This window comes from Pleurodeles waltl, chromosome 11, assembly GCF_031143425.1.
Source record: "Pleurodeles waltl isolate 20211129_DDA chromosome 11, aPleWal1.hap1.20221129, whole genome shotgun sequence".
Classification (NCBI taxonomy): Eukaryota; Metazoa; Chordata; class Amphibia; order Caudata; family Salamandridae; genus Pleurodeles; species Pleurodeles waltl.
In genome coordinates this window covers 347,034,382-347,052,152 of record NC_090450.1, presented here as the reverse complement: position 1 = coordinate 347,052,152, position 17,771 = coordinate 347,034,382, and the positions used below count along the sequence as shown (strand labels likewise).

Here is a 17,771-nt window from a genome sequence, read left to right as displayed (position 1 = left end):
GCAACACAACAATGGTGGCAATGTCTAGACCATCCGGAAAGAAGCCCTTTTGGTCCACCTCGGCATAGAGATTCATTAGATGGGGGACCAGCTCTTCCCTAAATCTTTTATAGTATTCTGGGGGAAACCCATCGGGTCCTTAAGTTTTCCCCACCCCCATTGCCGCTATGGCCTCGCTAATTTCCGCTTCCGTGAACTGTTCCTCCAGAGCCCGTATGTCCACCGTAGGCAGAGCCGGGAATGACCCGACCCCCAAGGATCCGTCTGGAGAGTCCCCAACCTCTGAACTTGTGGCTCGGTATAGGGTCTTATAGTATTTGGCGAATGTTTCGGCCACCTCCTGGAGCTCCACCACTCGTTCTCCCCGTTCATTGTCTATCTCAGGGACGATTCGGGGAGCCTGTTGTTGGGAAACCAACCAATACAGTAATTTCCCTGTTTTATTACCCCAACCGTATACTCGAGCCGTAGAGGCCCGCCACATGTGTTTTGCCGTTTCTAGGGATAGACTGCGTATTTCTTCTTGAATCAACAAGAGGTTTCTGGTTATTTGTTCGTCTGAGTGAGATTCCTGTTCTCTCTCTAGAAGAGTGGCACGAGCCTCCAGTTGTGTGATTCTGGAGTTGCGGGCGTGTTCCCGAGCACGGATCAGACCTTTGGCTATCCCTCTCATTACTACCTTACTTGCAGCCCATAGGATTCCTGGTGATCTCACCGAGCCCTCATTAGTGATGAAGTAGTCACGCAACGACACCCTTAAACTATCTACCACTTCCTCATCTTGCAAATGCCATGCGTTTAGTCTCCATATAGGGCGGATCAGCGGGTCAGCCAGGCCCATCCTAAGATGAACCGGCGCGTGGTCCGATATCACACGCGGTAGGATCTCGATGTGAGTGAGGTGTCCACAATCCCTGACTGATACAAATACCAAGTCTATTCTGGACTGTGTGTTGTGGGCTGCCGACCTATGCGTGAATTGTTTTCTTCTCGGGTGCCACACCCTCCAAGCATCGCAGAGCCCTGTTGATGCCATCCATCCTTCCAGACTATTGGACAGTGCCTGTCTATGTGTCGAAGGTCCCCCGCTTGTATCAAGATCTGGGTTTGGGACTGCGTTGAAATCGCCCCCTATTACCGTTTTCCCGGGGGGTAATTCTGCTAGTAACCTTGTCAAATCTTCTAGAGTTTTACGCACCAAGTTCGGGGGAGCATAAGCACTCACAATATTCATTGTCTGGCCTTCTACCAAGCCTGAGATTGCCATGTACCTCCCCAGCTGGTCTCTCCATTCTTGTCTCACCACCAGGGGTAGGGAGTGATGTAGCAGTACAGCAACCCCCCTTGAGCCTCTTGTAAACCCTGCATGGAATACCCTGTCAAATCCCTTGCGGGCTAAGAAGGTGCATTGGTTCCCCAAGAGGTGTGTTTCCTGCATCAGAAGTATGTTACGTTTGTGTCTATGAATGTAGGTGAGTACTGCTGATCTCTTAATCTTGTCAAGGAGCCCGTTGACGTTCCACGATATTATGTGAGTCATCCCCATTCTTTCCCTCTCATCCATCCCCGCCCCAGCCCCCGCAGCCTCTCCCCTGGATCCTTCCAAGCCTTTCTGTGTCTGAGTGTCCTATCACTATTGCTCCCTGCCGGTATTAGAGACCCTAAACCTACATTGACTATTTCGAACAATAACAACAGCCTGCTGGCTGGAAAGAACCAAACATGCCCCCCAACTCCCAACCCACCCCATACTTCCCCCCTGAAGCATCTGTCGCCCAATACCAACAGCCTGTTCCCAAACATAACGAGCTGCTAACTGCTTGTGTCTGAGCTTTGGTGGACCCCTCCATTTTTTCGGATTAAGAAGTGCTTAAGTTTGTAATGCTTGACTCCAAGCCTGACGACCCTCTCCTTGGTCTCTGGCCTTTCAAGTCTGTCTTTCCTCTCTCCACCTCTCCGGAGGAGGACTCAGATCACTGGACTCTGTGAGAGATCCGTGTCATCTACAGTTCCGGGGAACAGTTCTCTAGGATCCGGGGGGGTCTGGTTCATTTCTTTGTCTCTCTGTCTCACTTCTACCCCCTGTCTTTGGGTTGATTCCTCAGTGGATCCTCGAGGGGAGCCCAAGATCGTCTCCCCCCCATCCCTGCGCCTCCTGGAACAAGTTCTTTGGCGAGACCTCCGTGGCTGTCGCTGCCGGTTGCTCCTTTGCTGGCCCGAGAGTGCCAGTCGTCGTTCTCCCTCATTAGGACCCATCGGGACCTCTTCGGTCAACCACCTCCAGGCCTGATCTGGGGATTCAAAGAAGTGGGTCTTGTTGCCGTGAACCACCCTTAGCTTGGCCGGGAAGAGGAAACGGTACGGAACTTCCATCGCCCTTAGTTTTTGTTTTATTTCTATAAACGAACGGCGTTGCATTTGAACGTCTTTGGTGTAATCAGGAAACACCATAACTTTGGACCCATCACAATGCAGTTCTCCTTTTGTTCTTGCCGCCTGGAGAATCGCATCCCTGTCTCTAAAGTTAAAGAGTCTAAGGATCACTGGCCTCGGTGGAGAGCCTGGTGGGGGTCTGGCTTGTAGGGTCCGATGGGCACGTTCGATCGCAAACCAGGGTGTCAGAAGATCCCGGGGCAGCCAGGACCGGAACCAGTCCTCCAGGAATATGGCCAGAGAGGACGCAGCAGTGTTTTCGGGCAGTCCCACAATTCTGAGGTTGTTGCAGCGGGATCTATTTTCGGCATCCTCTGCCCTTCGATATAGTTCCGCTGTCCGGGTTGTTAAAGTTGATACCTGTGCTTTAAGGGTCGCCAGCTCGTCTTCCACCGTAGAGATCCTGGACTCTGCTTCTGCAATCCTCGCAGTAGCATTGCGAAGGTCCTGGCGCACCAGGGCCACGTCCACCCTTACTTCCCCAATTTTGCCCTCCACCGCCTCTTGGGAGGAGTGTATTGCTTGAAGAATAGTTGCCAGATCGCTGTTCCCGGTTTGTTTCTCGTCATTATTGCTGGTCTTTCGGTCCTCTTTCGAGGCTCCGTTGGGCCCCGTGGCAAATTGATCAATGCGCGTTTGCGCCGCGGCGGGTCGGGTTTGCCTATCTTTGCCCATTTAACTACCTTGTTGGGCCTGCTTGCGCCCTTGTGCTCACTTCTGCTGGTGTGTCAAAGTTCGTCCTTTCGTCCCATGGGCCTCAGCCTTTCTTTATGTCAGCCTTGCCGAAAGGCTCCATTCATCACCTTGTCCATCTCAGATCTTTATTTCCTCGTGGCCGAGGACTGTTAATCACGAAAAAGGTGGGGGGGGGGAGCGAGGAAACGATAACTCACTCTCCCCCTGCCCCTAGTCACAAAAGGGGCAATGAGGAAACGATGAAAAGGTCCCCGCCATCCACCCCCGTCCTTCAGGGTGCTCCCGGCATTCTCGGGATCTCCAGGCCTGTTTCACTCCCTCTGATTCAGCGCCACTTCCCGCCGTCCATGGGGGATCGGGCCCTCCCCAGCCGAGGCCTCCCGGCTTCACTGCTTTCTGTCTTCTCCGTACCTGTCAGTTGGGCGCGGGGCATCCGAGTCCGAGGACCTCCTCTCTCCTCCCCAGCCTGCCCATCATCGTCAGATCTATGCGCCGTCTTTGGTTTTTTCCCCCTTAAGGCCGGTCGCCTCCGGTCGCCGCGCTTCACCGGCGGCGATTATGCAGTCTGAGCGCCCGCCATTTTGCGTGCGGGCCGCTCCGTCCGTTCTTCGCTCCTCCCGGGCCCTCGAGCACCAGACCACAACTCCTCTGCTCCGGGGGTTGCCCCGATCCTTCTCCGTCTCGTCCCTCCTCCGGGTGGGGCCGATTTGTGCGCGATTCCCGAGCGGATGACGGAGGGGTCCGGAGCACCTTTAAGGTGCAGCCGCCATCTTGACGCTCAGGCCACGCCTGTTCGACAGGGGACAACCTTGATGCATTCCTCTTGTAATGGGTATAGGTTCTGATACTATACCATTAATGTGAAGTCGTATCATCGGCTCAGAGTGAAGAAGCTAGACCAGCTTCAGGAAGACCTCTCCCACCTCCTATCCAGCACAGCACTGAAAGCATGAACCTCTTTGCATCCAAAAAGATGGCAGCAGGGCGCACCCCAGGGTCAATGGAAGAGATCACACCAAAAAGGGTGGGCAAATGATATATTAAAGACCGATCAGGTATAAAGCTATATTGCTCAAGACTGACTATGCCTTGGAGTAAAGAGGCCAAACGATTGGCAAGCACTTTCTCAAACATTTTTCTGTGTATTTAATAGTGACAGTGGCTGATAGGATGATCAGAGGCCAGTCGGTTTACCTGAATTAAGCAATGTGACTAGCAGTGCCTCATGCATTGCCGGAGGCATATGTCCCCCTTGACCGTTTCTTTGAAGAAGCTAACCAATTAGGGCATGAGCTTGTCCTGAAAGGCCTTGTAGAAAGCAACTGTCATCCTGTCCATGCCTTCCCGTACATCATGTCCTGTACATCTGCCTCCATTTCAGAGGGTCGTAGAGGAGCCATAATGTATTCCCTGTGTGTTGCTCTCAGCCACTTCATGGTAATGTGGGACAAATAGTCCTCTTCGGCCTATTCATCGTAAGTGATCCATGACATTTAAAGATGTAAATATTAATGGAGGAAATGGTCCTCCACCTGATCTGTTGCGTGAAGTGGCATGCCGCTCTCATCTTCAACTGACAGCACTATACAGTCATCCCGGGTAGGTCAAAGGAGGGCAACCAGCATATCTCTTGGTCACGTTCCCTCGTCTTATATACTCGCTGTGGCATATTTACCCAAGTGCGTAGCCCCACTCTGGGGAAGGTTATTATTCTCAACCAGTTTAGCTCCGATGTCAATCAGTAGACCTTGCTCCTCTGTGGTTCTTTGGGAACATTCCAGTTCAGACACTTCTGTCTCAAGCCCCACCAATCGACCACAGATTGAACTAAACATACCAGCGGGCCTTGAGATGGTATTCCATTGGCTATAGACCTTAAAAGCCTGCCATATATCAGCAAACCTCTCCACAAAGCCCAGATTGGTGTGGAAATATTTGTCTATCACCTGGGTGGGCTCTTCACGAAACACAGCACCAAGTATAGAGTACTGTGGGAACCGCCCGGCAAACACCGGTGGCTGCCGATCATCCAGTTCAAGTACCAGCAAGACTGGGGAATGGTCAGAGTACAAATGCAGTAAATGTTCACAACGTCGGACTCGAGAGACCAAGCTGCATGACAGAAGCCAATAATCTATCCATTTTGATAACGAGTTTTATTGATTTCAATATTATACATAAATATAGTGTGAAAAATGACATTGCCTATACACTCACTCCCACCCCGGCATTCTACATAGGAATACATATGGGGCAATCTATGTACAAGCCCTCAACCCATAATGAGCCAGTCATTTTCCCCATATTTGTTCATGTTTACGAGGGCAGCTCCCTGTGACATAAAGGTGTAGAGGCAATGCACTCTGCACGGGCATCACAACCCATCTTCTTCACAGACTTCAAAACATCCGAAATGCTGCCACTATACTCGTCCTTGACCTCCCACACCAAACCACATCACTCCTCAGAGAGCTCCACTTGCTCACCATCCAGAAGCACTACTAGTACAAACTTCTCACACATGCATTCAAGCCACTACACAACACAGGATCCTCATACCTCAATCACCAGCTTCTCTTCCAACAACCAGACAGACAACTTTGCTCAGTATCACTCTCACTCGCACAAACACCACACATCCACAGAAGAAGAATAGGAGGTTGATCATTCTCCTATCAAGCTGCCAAATCCTGGAATGACCTCCCCTAACTATTAGGGCCACCTCCTCACTTCTTGAATTTTGCAAGAAACTGAAGCCCTGGCTATTCAATTTGTCATATTGCATGACAATCAAGACTGCCTGTATTTTGGCCAAGCTCACCACACGCCTACACTCATCTACTAAGTGTCAGGGAGTCCGGATCCTCGGGGTTTGCGCCTGTTCCCAATATGTCCACCTCTTGGCTGCTCCAAACTTTACTAGCCGTTATAGCACAGAGTTAAAGAATGGCCAAGTGGGGGATGGGGTTTTAGGTTGGGAACAGCGGGGAAGGAGACCTGTGGAAGTAAAAGTTAAGAACACAATAGCCAGATTATTCACATTGACTTTCATAAGCTTTGTTCATAACATCTATATACTGATAACATGAATGATCAAGAGCTTTCCTATATCATGACCTTATTAACTCAGAGTACCTGGAAAATAAATAAGGATTGTGCAAGTTTTCATATGAGAGTTTTTGTAGAATTCAATCTTATGCTCTGAACCTTGAACTGACGAGTTATTTCTCTGAATAGAAATTACTTAATAAAAGTGATCAATAAACACATTAGTTTTTCAGGAATAAACTGTGTTAGACTCATGAATGATACTGTAAGGACACACTATAACAGTAATCAATGAACACATTGTTTTTCAGGAATAAACTGGGATAAGCTCATGAATGATACTGCAAGGATACACTCTGTCTAGGCTTTCAAGATTCAATTGCTTATGAATTATTATACACTTTAAATATCAAACTGTGCATCAAGATTTCAATGTCTAGAAATGATTGCGCTATCTATCGATCTGAAAGACAAGGGTTAAATGCCAAGAATGACTCACGCACTCTATCATTGATTCAATCATCAGGATTTAAATGTTAAAATACGATTGTGTACTCTGCCGATCTGAGGTTCAAGTTTTAATTGCCAAGAATGAATTGCGCACACTGATGCCGATTCGACCATCAAAGTTTAAATGTCAAAACTTGATCGCACACACTACCGATCTGAACTAGAAGCGTTAAATGCCAAGGATGAATTGCGCACACTACTACAGATTCAACCATCAAGGTTTAAATGCCAGGATATGATCGTGCACACTGCCGATCCTAACTGTGAGAGTTAAATGGCATGTATGAATCGTGCACACTGTTGCTGATTCAACCATCAAGGTTTAAATGCCAGGATATGATCGCGCACACTTCCGATCCGAACTGCAAGAGTTAAATGCCAAGAATGAATTGTGCACGCTGCTGCCAATTCAACCATCAAGTTTTAAATGCCAGGATATGATCACGCACACTGCCGATCCGAACTGGAAGAGTTAAATACCAAGAATGAATCGTGCACACTGCTACCGATTCAACCATCAAGGGTTAAATGCCAAGATACGTTCGCGCACACTGCCGATCCGAACTACAAGAGCTAAATGCCAAGAAAACCATTGCATACGCGATTTAACCAAAAAGGCCAAAAACTCGAATATTCCTGAAAACGGAGTCAGGGGCCTAACCCGACCTCCGCCTTACCGCCCTGCTTGAAGATCAGCAAGGAAATGAAGACAGGGACAGGAAATCCTAGGTAGGCCTTCGGAACAGGAGCTCAGGAAAATGCTGCTGCTCTGCAACGGGACCTCTGAATAGTGAGCACGTGGAGCTGGGCTGGGTCCCTTAAATAGACCCAGGCCCTGCCCATGTGCCATACCCAGCTAGGCTGCAGGAAAGGATTCTAGAAAGGCTTAGAAAAGGGACCACACTCTAACCACACCCTGTAATCCTGCAGCAAAGTCTTGAAAATTAGCAATGCATTGCAAACAGTATTAATGATATTTCAATATGAATCTCTGCAATGCAAAAGGTTAACATACTGCATTAACACATAATGCATGAAATATTACATGACATAAGGATTGGCTTTTAGCATTACGTCGCCCGTAGAGCGCCCACTGTCCTGATGTTGACACTAGATGCCTGGATTCCCTCACGGGTGACAGGCAGCACTCTCAAATCCACCGTACATTACATTACATAAATTGGTTCCTCTTTTGCTGTGCACCAGTCCTTTTATCTGTTCGGTCATTGTCTGTTTTGTTGTCAGCCTCCAATGACAGGCAATGTCTCTTTTTACCTCTATCATACCCATCCCAAGTAGATATTGTTCCCCCTATTATTACGAAGGTCATCCGGAAACCCTAGCAGAGCCTCTTTAGGTGACCTTATGAGTGTGACCCAAGGGAGAGAAAGGACATAACTTGCTTTCAGTAATCAATGCTGAGGGACACATCCATGTCATCTGAAAGAAATCTGCATCTGGGGTAGAGCAGCCGAAGCAGGTGGGAGACTGTACTTTCCCCACTCACCATAGCTTCATATGGGTAATATATGTACAGTGAAGGTGATTCCACATAATCAGTCTTAAGCGGGAAGATATGGTTATCTTGCGTGGGCCATGCAGGGTAGTTTCCAGTTGGTGTCCTCCAGAAGGCCGACGAGGCTTCCCAATTTCTCCACAAGGGAGTGAAGATGTCAGGGACATTGTTATTCATGATGTGGTATATTGCACATATGTGTGATATTGGGTCTTGGAGAGGGTGTATTGTGTCCGAAGGTCCTGGAAAGACTTAGTATGGATCCCTTTCTAAATGTAGCTCAGGGTCTTTATGCCAATGTTGTCCCATGCCTGAAAGCCCTGAAGGCTGAAAGTATGCCTAAGGCGATGCCCGTGCAATAATGGGATCTGTTGGGTAAGTGTATCAAGCCACCTCATGGACCTCCGTGCCACTTGCCAAGTCAGGAAGGCCACCCGGGTCACACTGTGGAGGTGTTTGGGGAAAGGATTTCTGTACAGCAATGCCCTATGCTTCATTTTGAGGCTGGCTTGAATCACCATGCTTTTGACTTCATGCCTTCATTGGCAACATGTCTGATATATACAAGGGGTTAACCCAGCCATGTCTGTCATTCTTCTTTACAGTGTCCTGAAACTTATTTGGTTGAGTTGCAATTTAACAAAATAGGGAAAATACATACATATTGCGAGAGACACAGACAGAGAGAGAATACATAATGGGTAACTGTGTAATATGGTCCAAAGTTGCCATTGACGGGTTCTGGTGACATAAACCAGTAGGCCGAAGGCCAAGTGGTTTTTACATGTCACCAGAAACCACTGATAGCAATATAGTACCATATAGTACATGGTACCCATTATGTATTTTTTATATTACATGTTTATTTTGGAGCAGTTAATGTTAAAAGAAAAGCTGATTTCTTCAGAGTGCAGCTAATAATGGGCACTGATTGGAATTAGAATGTTTAAGTTTTGTTTACCTTTCTTGAATAAAGTGTTAATAAAGCATTAACAAACTACTGAGGGTGAGTAGATTTAGGCAATTCTGTGGCTACAGTGTTTACCACATATTTATTGATTTACTGATTTTGCCATGCATAATGGGCCACATAATTTGCAATCTGTGAGATAAAATTATGCTGATAGAGAATTTACCACATAATTAGTATGTTTGCTGAATAATTTAGATAACTGTGCCTCAAAATTTGGTCCTCATTGCCGCATAATGCTGGTAGCCCTCACAATGTTAAAGCTTTGTAGAGGGCTTTGCGGGCTGTCATTATGATGATAATTATCCTTCTTTTAAAGGCAACAGTTAAATAATTCACATATTTAACATTTACCTGTGCAACAAAGATGTTTGTATCACTATATTTTGTACAATTAACGCACCAATACATGTAATATATAGTATATATACAGCAGCGCAAAGCGTAATATGCTAATATTTACCACTGTTGAGGGTGTGGCTAGCCATGCCTCACGAAAGCCAATGTCTTGAATGGGTCGTGATTTCCCATCCCATCCCACAAAAATGAAAAGAAATAGTATAATATATTCTGTGCCTCTGCATGTATGGTTTATGGTATGATATGCCTGTTAACAAATGCATTTAACCAAAACAGAGGTGCAAGGGGTTACATTTGGTCAGCAAGGTAAAATTGCACTCAAAAGGAATCCGTGCTATCTGTGAGACAGTCAAAATGTTTTTTTTTTTCCTCAAGTCACTCTTGCATTACTTTGGTAATAAATTACAATTTGACCATTTCATTGTTGTGATAAACGTGTGAATGCATTTTTATTAGCACATTTGCCCTAAATTTCAAATTATTGCGCTACATGCTTTTGGGATTTTTTTCTAAGTCCAACAAAATCTGGCTCTTTTCTGGGACATAGACATACAAACATCCAGGCGCTGACTGAATTTTTGTTTTAGGCCAAGAAAAAAATCTAAACAGCACGGCTGTCCTTTCTGGGGGCACAGTCACAAACTTCTTACAACAAGAAAAACAAGCATTTTCAATGCAACGGGTCTCGCATTTGCTCGATTAGAGCTATTAGCGTTGTAAACTCCTAACCGGACTTTTCTTGCCACACAAATGAAAAGAAAAAAAACGCAGCGTGATCGCACTCTGTAAAATGCAGCGTGATAGTGCTGAAATTGAAAACGGAAAAACCGAGCGTGAGATCGCGCAATGCAAACCCCAGCGCAATACAGATAAAGTAGTCCGGAAACCATGCTGAAAACATCGAGCCTCGTATGTTTTTAGTAGTTTACCGGTGCTGTGTAGGTAGGCTAAACACCGGAAAAGGCATGACGTATGCATGCCTTTCACAAATGAAAGCAAGTGGATTTTAAAAGGCAAGCCCACAAACCAATGTAAGGGACTGACGTGACATGGGCGTGGTTGGAAGCCCAATGAGAGATTACTACAGGGGACGGAGCACCTTGCGCTCACCCCTTTGAAACAAACAGTATGTGGCCCTTTGCTGGGGCACAGACATACAGATCTGTGCTCCATTAAGGAGTCAGACGTAGCTGTGCTACATTAGGGAGCCAGACACTGTTTAGGTTTTTTATTGATCTTAGAAAAAATACAAACCATGTTTGGCTGCGGGAAGGGTCATTCACATGTCTGATGAGTGCATGGTTTGCGGTGCAAGGCCAGAATGTTACAAACTATGTATGTCTAGGCGTTGAGGTAAAGAGGCAGATGTTTTCCAGTCAAGACTGGACATATGAAGCTGTAGTGCAGGTTCATACCATCTCTCTACGTATTAAACAGTTAAAATTATCTTTTAGTGCAGCACTCTTTAGATCTTGTATGCTGTGGTTGCGCCCATATATATGCTCACTTACAGTGCTCTTTTTGCATGAATTCACTCACTTATGGAGTGCACTGCTGATCTTTGCAACATAATAACCACTATCTGAGGGTTTCGTGCAAATAACTACATTTAACAATTTGCCTGAGGCACACCTGTTTATTTTGTAGTCTTTCCCCAGCAGCAGTTTAATTGTAAAGGGCTGGTAAGATACCTTTTATGTTTCCATAGTCACGTAAAAGCCTAAATTGGGAATTGCTGGAACAAGTGAAATTATTTCCTGAACGCTTACCAGTAATTTACTTTGTTAGCCTGACATATTATTCAGTATTCTGAGAGCAAATGGTTAAAATATGTGAGCCACGGGGAACGTTGTACATATTTTCTGCTGACCAAAATCATTCTACCTGCCACGTGTAGACCACTTTGATAGGAGTGATGCAAGAGGCAGGGCGATCAATGTATGCAGGAAATAAGACAAAGATGCATATGCATTTCTGTGACTTGTACATAGCTTCCATTTCTAGGCAAGTTTTAGATGAGCCATGACGCTTCAATGCTAGTAAGAGACCATGCTATTTAGAGGATGCAACAACACTTGAAGACAATCATTCCAGCCCGACGCTCTTAGAGAACTTTGCAAGGGTGGAGAGAGGACATTCTTCACCTTCAAGTAGATTCTTCATTCACCCTGTTTCTTCAAGCCTTGTACTAAAAGATTCAGCTCAAAGAAGGAGACGGTACACATCCCCTTTTACATCAGACTGCCACTGTACCATGAAGTTAAACAAATACTAGACCAGGAGGACGTTTCATAGCGGCCAACTGCTCATGGAATTTTTTAAACTGATAAAAATGTAAACCGGATTGCTGGGTACACTACTGGGGTGAAGACAGAACATTCCTACCTCTTTATACTTTGAGGGTGGAATATTAGAAGCTGACAATTAAAAAGGAGGCTCTAGGGTTCGTGGCCTGCTCGACAAAGACGATAGATGCGCCTTGCTAGGCTCCTGTGGCCAGTCGGGCCTCGGAGCACAATTACCCTGCCCCTAGACACTGGTCCCACAGGGAAAATGGGAGAGAAGATCCCTGGAATGTGGGGGGACCTCTTTCTGCCACCCGTCACTAACCTAAATGCCCCAATACAGAACACTGGCAGAGGAGCTGCAGTTAAGCGAAGCAGAACAATGGTGCCATCCATGTACGGCGAAAAACAAAGGATGGGACAGCCGGCTGTAGGTGCCCCACTGAGGCTATGCGGTAGTACCCAAATGCTGCTGAGAAAAAATCTCCTGAAAACTGCCTCTTTTCCTCCATCCTACCCCTGACTGCATGTAGCCATGCCCGGAGCGTGACAAAGCTCTGTATGGGACCACACAGTGCAGCACCTCGCCCTGGGAGAAGACCTGGGGGAAAACAGCTGCAATCAAGCAGAACATACAAAAGCGCCTTGTATTTAGGTCATTGCCCAATTTTGAGGACAATATGTTTCTGGTGGCAGCAGGAGGAAGGAACTGAGGCACGCTTCCCCCCCATCCACAGACTCAGGAGTTGGACTTGGCAGGTTGGTGGGGGGATTGTTATTGGACAGAGGGGATGAAATTACAAACCACATAAACTGGAAAAGGTGGGAGACAGCTGCCCCAGGATATATGAATGCCGGTCAGTGCTCTCCTTCCTGGACTGCCAGTTCCTGGGCTTGGCCTGGGTGAAATGCGGAGCCTGGAGGAGAGAAACTGGAGTCATACTCCTTGAAATGCACAAATAAGTGAGGGAACTAAGCTGACTACCAATGAGCACAGAAATCAGAATTTGTTTCATGATTACATTGAGAGGGACTGAACCCTAACATGTCAAGTCCAAATGGGGGGTGGAAGGAGAGACTTGGGAATGTGTAGACAGGTTTCTCCACATCCCCGGCCACACATGGAGCATCCATGACTGGAGGTGGTGGGAATTGGAATTGCCTTGAAATGGGGAATCCCTTATCAGTAAAGGGGAAAACTACCATAATGCAGGGCAAAGAAGACCAAATTGGGCAGAGTGAAAAGACAAAAAATTGAAATTCTTTAGCAACGCACACAGCAGTGATACTGTCCCCTATTAAAGAATTAAAGACACCAAAGTGTCTCTAGAGGCACAAATAGCTGCAGGAGTGAATGAAATGGGAATTTTAAGGGACGACCACAAGAAACTTGTGGAAAGGGTCAGAGACACTGAACAAAAGCTTGAAACTATGCAACTGGAGGTACTGGCTCTCACGAAGAAATGCGCACACATGGAAAAAAGAACTGAAAATGCTCGCAGGCAGGGTGGAAGATGTGAAAAGTCCGTCAATATGTCATAATGTCAGATTGGTTGGAGATCCAGACAGGGGAGAAGGCCCCAACATTGTACTGTTCATTGAAGACTGGCTTGAGAAAACTGTTCTACAAGGCAAGCCAACACACTTCTTCTCAGTGCAAAGAGCGCATCAAATACTTGTAATGGCCCCAGCTCCAGGTATGCCTCCCAGTCCAATCATAGTGAGACTGATGAACCATAGAGATCGGGACAATATATTACAACTGTCACGTGAGCATAGCTCATGGCAAATAGATGGCCAAGATGTCAACATCTATCCAGATTACACACTTCAAGTCCTGAAGCAAAGAGGAGCGTTTATGCCAGTAAAAAATGTCATGCATAATCTCGGGCATAATATACCTCTTAATCTGAAATATCAAGATCCTATGCGGAGTTGGTAAGAGGTACATGCCAAGAGGGAGGTAAAGTAGGGGAACAGACCTAGAACTGTAACAATGTCAGCAGGGCATTGTGACTGTGCTCTGGGGCTCGGCAGGGGCAGTGGGGTTTTGGTGGGTATAACTGTGATAAGTGACTACCTTTTGAAATGCCACATGTGACTTCCCAGCCAGTGGCGATTGAAGTTTTTGTTTGGGGTGTATACATACAGTGAGTTGAGGAAATGGTCAGTGTTAGGATCATGGCACGGTAGGGTAGAATGAGGATAGTTTATTGGGAAGTTTGCATAGCATTGAAGCATCTTTACAAAATGACGGATGTCAGGAGGCCATGATGTGATGGGTGGGCAGGTGGAGAAGGACTATACTACATTGGGATGCATTTACAACACCTGACAATATTTACCTGGAATGTTAATGGCTTAAGAAAAAGTGAAGAGAGGTCTGGTTATGAAAGCCCTTAACAGATACAAGGCAGGCATAGTATTTCTGCAGGAGACGCATCTCCTAGAGAGTCAATATCATTGCCTCAAGACAGGGAGAAACAAGCTAGGGTATATACAGGTGACGGGACTGTTTGATGTTTGGAGAGCTCTTCCTGGGCTAGATAGGGGATATTAACTCTACGTACATGCATACCATATGCAGTCTAGACTAGATTATTTTTTCACCACTGGAGACATACTGCACAAATTTACAGACACTCATTTCCTAGCAAGAGGTATTAGCAACCATGCACCATTGTAGATAACTTAATCAACCAGTACTCAGAAACCACCTCAGGAGTGGAGGATGGTAACGTGGCACCTCATGGACAAACAGGAGGTATGGAGACTAGATAATGCAAATATGCTGTATTTTAAGGAGAACAAAAGGTCAGAGCTGAGTCAACTTATAGTGTGGAAGGCTTATAAGGCCACCATTAGGGGTATGATTATATCAGGTGAACTGAAAGGCAGACGGAAACAACAAGGTAGGCTGATTCAACTACAGGCCGAATTGATGCAGCTAGAGAGGGAGCATGCGTTGAATCCCGTTCCCACTCAGGTGGATGAGATGGAGCTGAAAAGGGAAGAGTACAGTAGGGTGGCTGAGAATCAGATCAAAATGGCATTTATTGCAAAGCAGTAACGTATTTATGAAGCAGGAGATAAAGAAGGAAAAGTACTAGTGTGGATTGGCAGTAAAGAAAGAAAGGGATTGCATGTGAGGAAACTAGTCCTGGACAGCGAGGAAAAGGTGGCAGGTAGTGAAGGGATAGTGGAGGTTTTCGCTGATTACATGGAGCAATTTTATAGTAGCACGCTCCAGGCCCCTGTCGAGGAACTGCTAGAGTTTGTCAATGAATGTCCAGTACATCACCTCACCCCAGAACAGAGGAAGTCATTGGAGACTGTATTAAAGGTAGAATAAGTAAAACTAGCAATGGCACAGATGCAAGTAGAGGAAGCCCCTGGACTGAATGGTCTACCTACAGAACACTTTTGTAGACTGCCCAGACATGTGGCGGCCCCCTTACATGTAGCCTATAAAGCTGCATTAGAGAATGGGATACTGTCAGAGGATCAGTGAATGACGACAATTGTACCGCTTCTTAAAGAGGGGAAACCTCGTGACAAATCTGAATCATGTAAGCTAATATCACTGATTAATGCAAATTCCAAAATCTTAGCAACAGCCCTATCTACAAGGCTGCATCCGGTAATACTAGACTTGGTACACCCAGCTCAAAATGGGTTCATGCCAGGCCGCTCAACTAAATTGAATTTGAGATGATTACATGATAACATTGCAGAAGTAGAGAGGTTGGGTGATCTGAGAGTAATTGTGTCACTGGATGCGAACAAGGCATTTGACTCTGTGAATGGCCAGGCATGTTTGGGATTCTAGCAAGAATGGGGTTCGGCCCTAAAGGTATTGGGTGGGTAAGGCTAATGTGTCATCATCCTAGGGCGAGAGTGAAAGTTAATGGTTGCATTACTCGAACATTCCCGATAGGACGAGGCACTAGGCGGGGTGCCCATTTTCGACTAAGCTGTTTGCGCAGGTGATAGGAGCATTAGCGGCATGGCTACGAGTGGACACTCAGGTGTGGGATTGGCTGGGAGGCACGGGATAGGAATAGCGGTATTCTCTATACTCTGATGGCATATTACTCTACCTAACAAATCCAGTGCACTTGCTAGCTCGCCTAAGCAAATTATTTCAGAGATTTGGCAGATACTCAGGGTTCATAGACAACTGGCAGAGATCATTAGTACATCCACTGGGAGAATGGGTGCAAACAGAGGAGCTACCACTTCCACTACGGGTAGAAACCCAAACATGTAAATATCTTGGGATCTAGATTGCTTGGGATAAACCCACACAATGTGACATTAACCTATCGCCTTTGACCAAACGCTTGGAAGTGGATGTGAGAAACTGGCATAAACTGCTGTTGTCTCTTCTAGGCAGGGCGGCCCTGTTTAAAATGATTGCATTACCAAGGTTGCTGTGCATCCTCCAGAACTGTTCTCACTTCTTTGTCCCACTTTCAGCTTTATGTGCCACATTTTTTCAGAATCATGTTTCTCTATGGTACTAGGGAGGGATGTACAGCAGTAGTCTCCTGCTGATGGAATTTTATAACTGGCAGGTGGAAAATGTAGAGTGCTATCTTTGAAAGGATAAATACAGGAAATGTGCAGCAGTGTAGAGACACAACTCACGTCTCTCTTGATTGCTCTTGAAGCCATTGAATACATATTTTTTGAGGGCTCTGATGGAAAAACACTTAGCCATCCTTTGCCCAAGGGAGACATCCTTTAGCCCTGCTTTTCCTCGTTTAAGACACGATAGTCAAGATGCTTCAGAACTGTATTGTTGAAAATATCATGTTTGAAGTTGCTTTTGTTTGCTTTCTGAATGGAATTAACATTATTAAACTTCAATTAGGCATCCAACGAATTTAGGTTCATTGTTTTTATTGGAAGACTTTTAGGCCGTTTATTTTTATGGAAATTATGTTGTAATTTTATCTTGTTTTATGGCTTATGTATTAAAAACTCTCATTATTATTTTCTTCCTATTCCGCAGATTTATGAAATTCTGTCTCGCACTCACTATGGTGATGTGAAGAAAGGACAAGTTGGGATACAGAGGCTTTTGAACGAAAAGGCTTTTCATGCTGCATTTCCACTCCATGAAGTATGTAACCTGAACCACTGTGGTCACATGCACGCAAATTAAACAAATATCGTATAGCTTGGACATCTGTAACAGAGTCCATCACTATAGCTTCTTAACCCGCAGCCCAGCCACAAGAATTAAGATTTATTTGCAAGGTGGAGGTTCTATTCTTGCAGTTTTATTTCTGTAAACTATTTTAAGCTAACCTAAAAATACCACAATTAAACATAAGTAGCAGCTGAATCTGATTAACTGCTGGTGCTTGAGATGAGATAAGTACATTAGCTCTTAAATTTGCTTAACTAATGTCTTGAGTTACAAGCGATACGGAGATTAGCATTGGCCATGCGCAAGGATCACACAGAAATTCCATAAGATATCTTGGACCCTAAAATAATTACCTTTTTAGGTAGGATTGGAAAAGAAACATGTCTACACTCTGAATCAAATACCCAAACGTTTGTGCTTGGTGGAAAGTGGAAAGCTCTGGGGAACCACTGGATCCAGAGGTAATTTTCAGTTAAGCTCAGAGAGCTATCTGTTTCCAGGTAAATGCCAATTCAGGACAGTCATTTGAGAGGATTAAGTTTGATATGATCAGGACGAACTGGTAGCAGCTGGCCGTTTCAGATGTAGAACTAGATAATCTAGGTGTCTTATTTGGGGATGGATACATTAGGGACCTAGGCAAACATGTTCATGTTTTCACGTCTGTGGTCAAGGCCTATTCCTCTCTGAAAAGAGATTTTGGGGGTTGGGTCGCTTTACAGGGCCAGTCAATATGGGAGGCGTTTTTCTAGTCATCCTGCTTCTCACAGACCCATTTACTGACAAGCTTGCTAA

The 17,771-nt window shown here is 45.7% G+C and overlaps 1 protein-coding gene across 1 annotated transcript in view; it reads left to right on the top strand.

The window, feature by feature from the left end:
* ANO7 (anoctamin 7) overlaps positions 1 to 17,771 on the top strand; it is a 2,026,240-nt gene that overhangs the window by 989,700 nt on the left and 1,018,769 nt on the right. Inside the window, exon 8 of the mRNA XM_069213645.1 lies at positions 16,836 to 16,946. Within this exon, the coding sequence (XP_069069746.1) occupies positions 16,836 to 16,946 (111 nt within the window). The remainder of the gene's footprint in view (positions 1 to 16,835; positions 16,947 to 17,771) is intronic.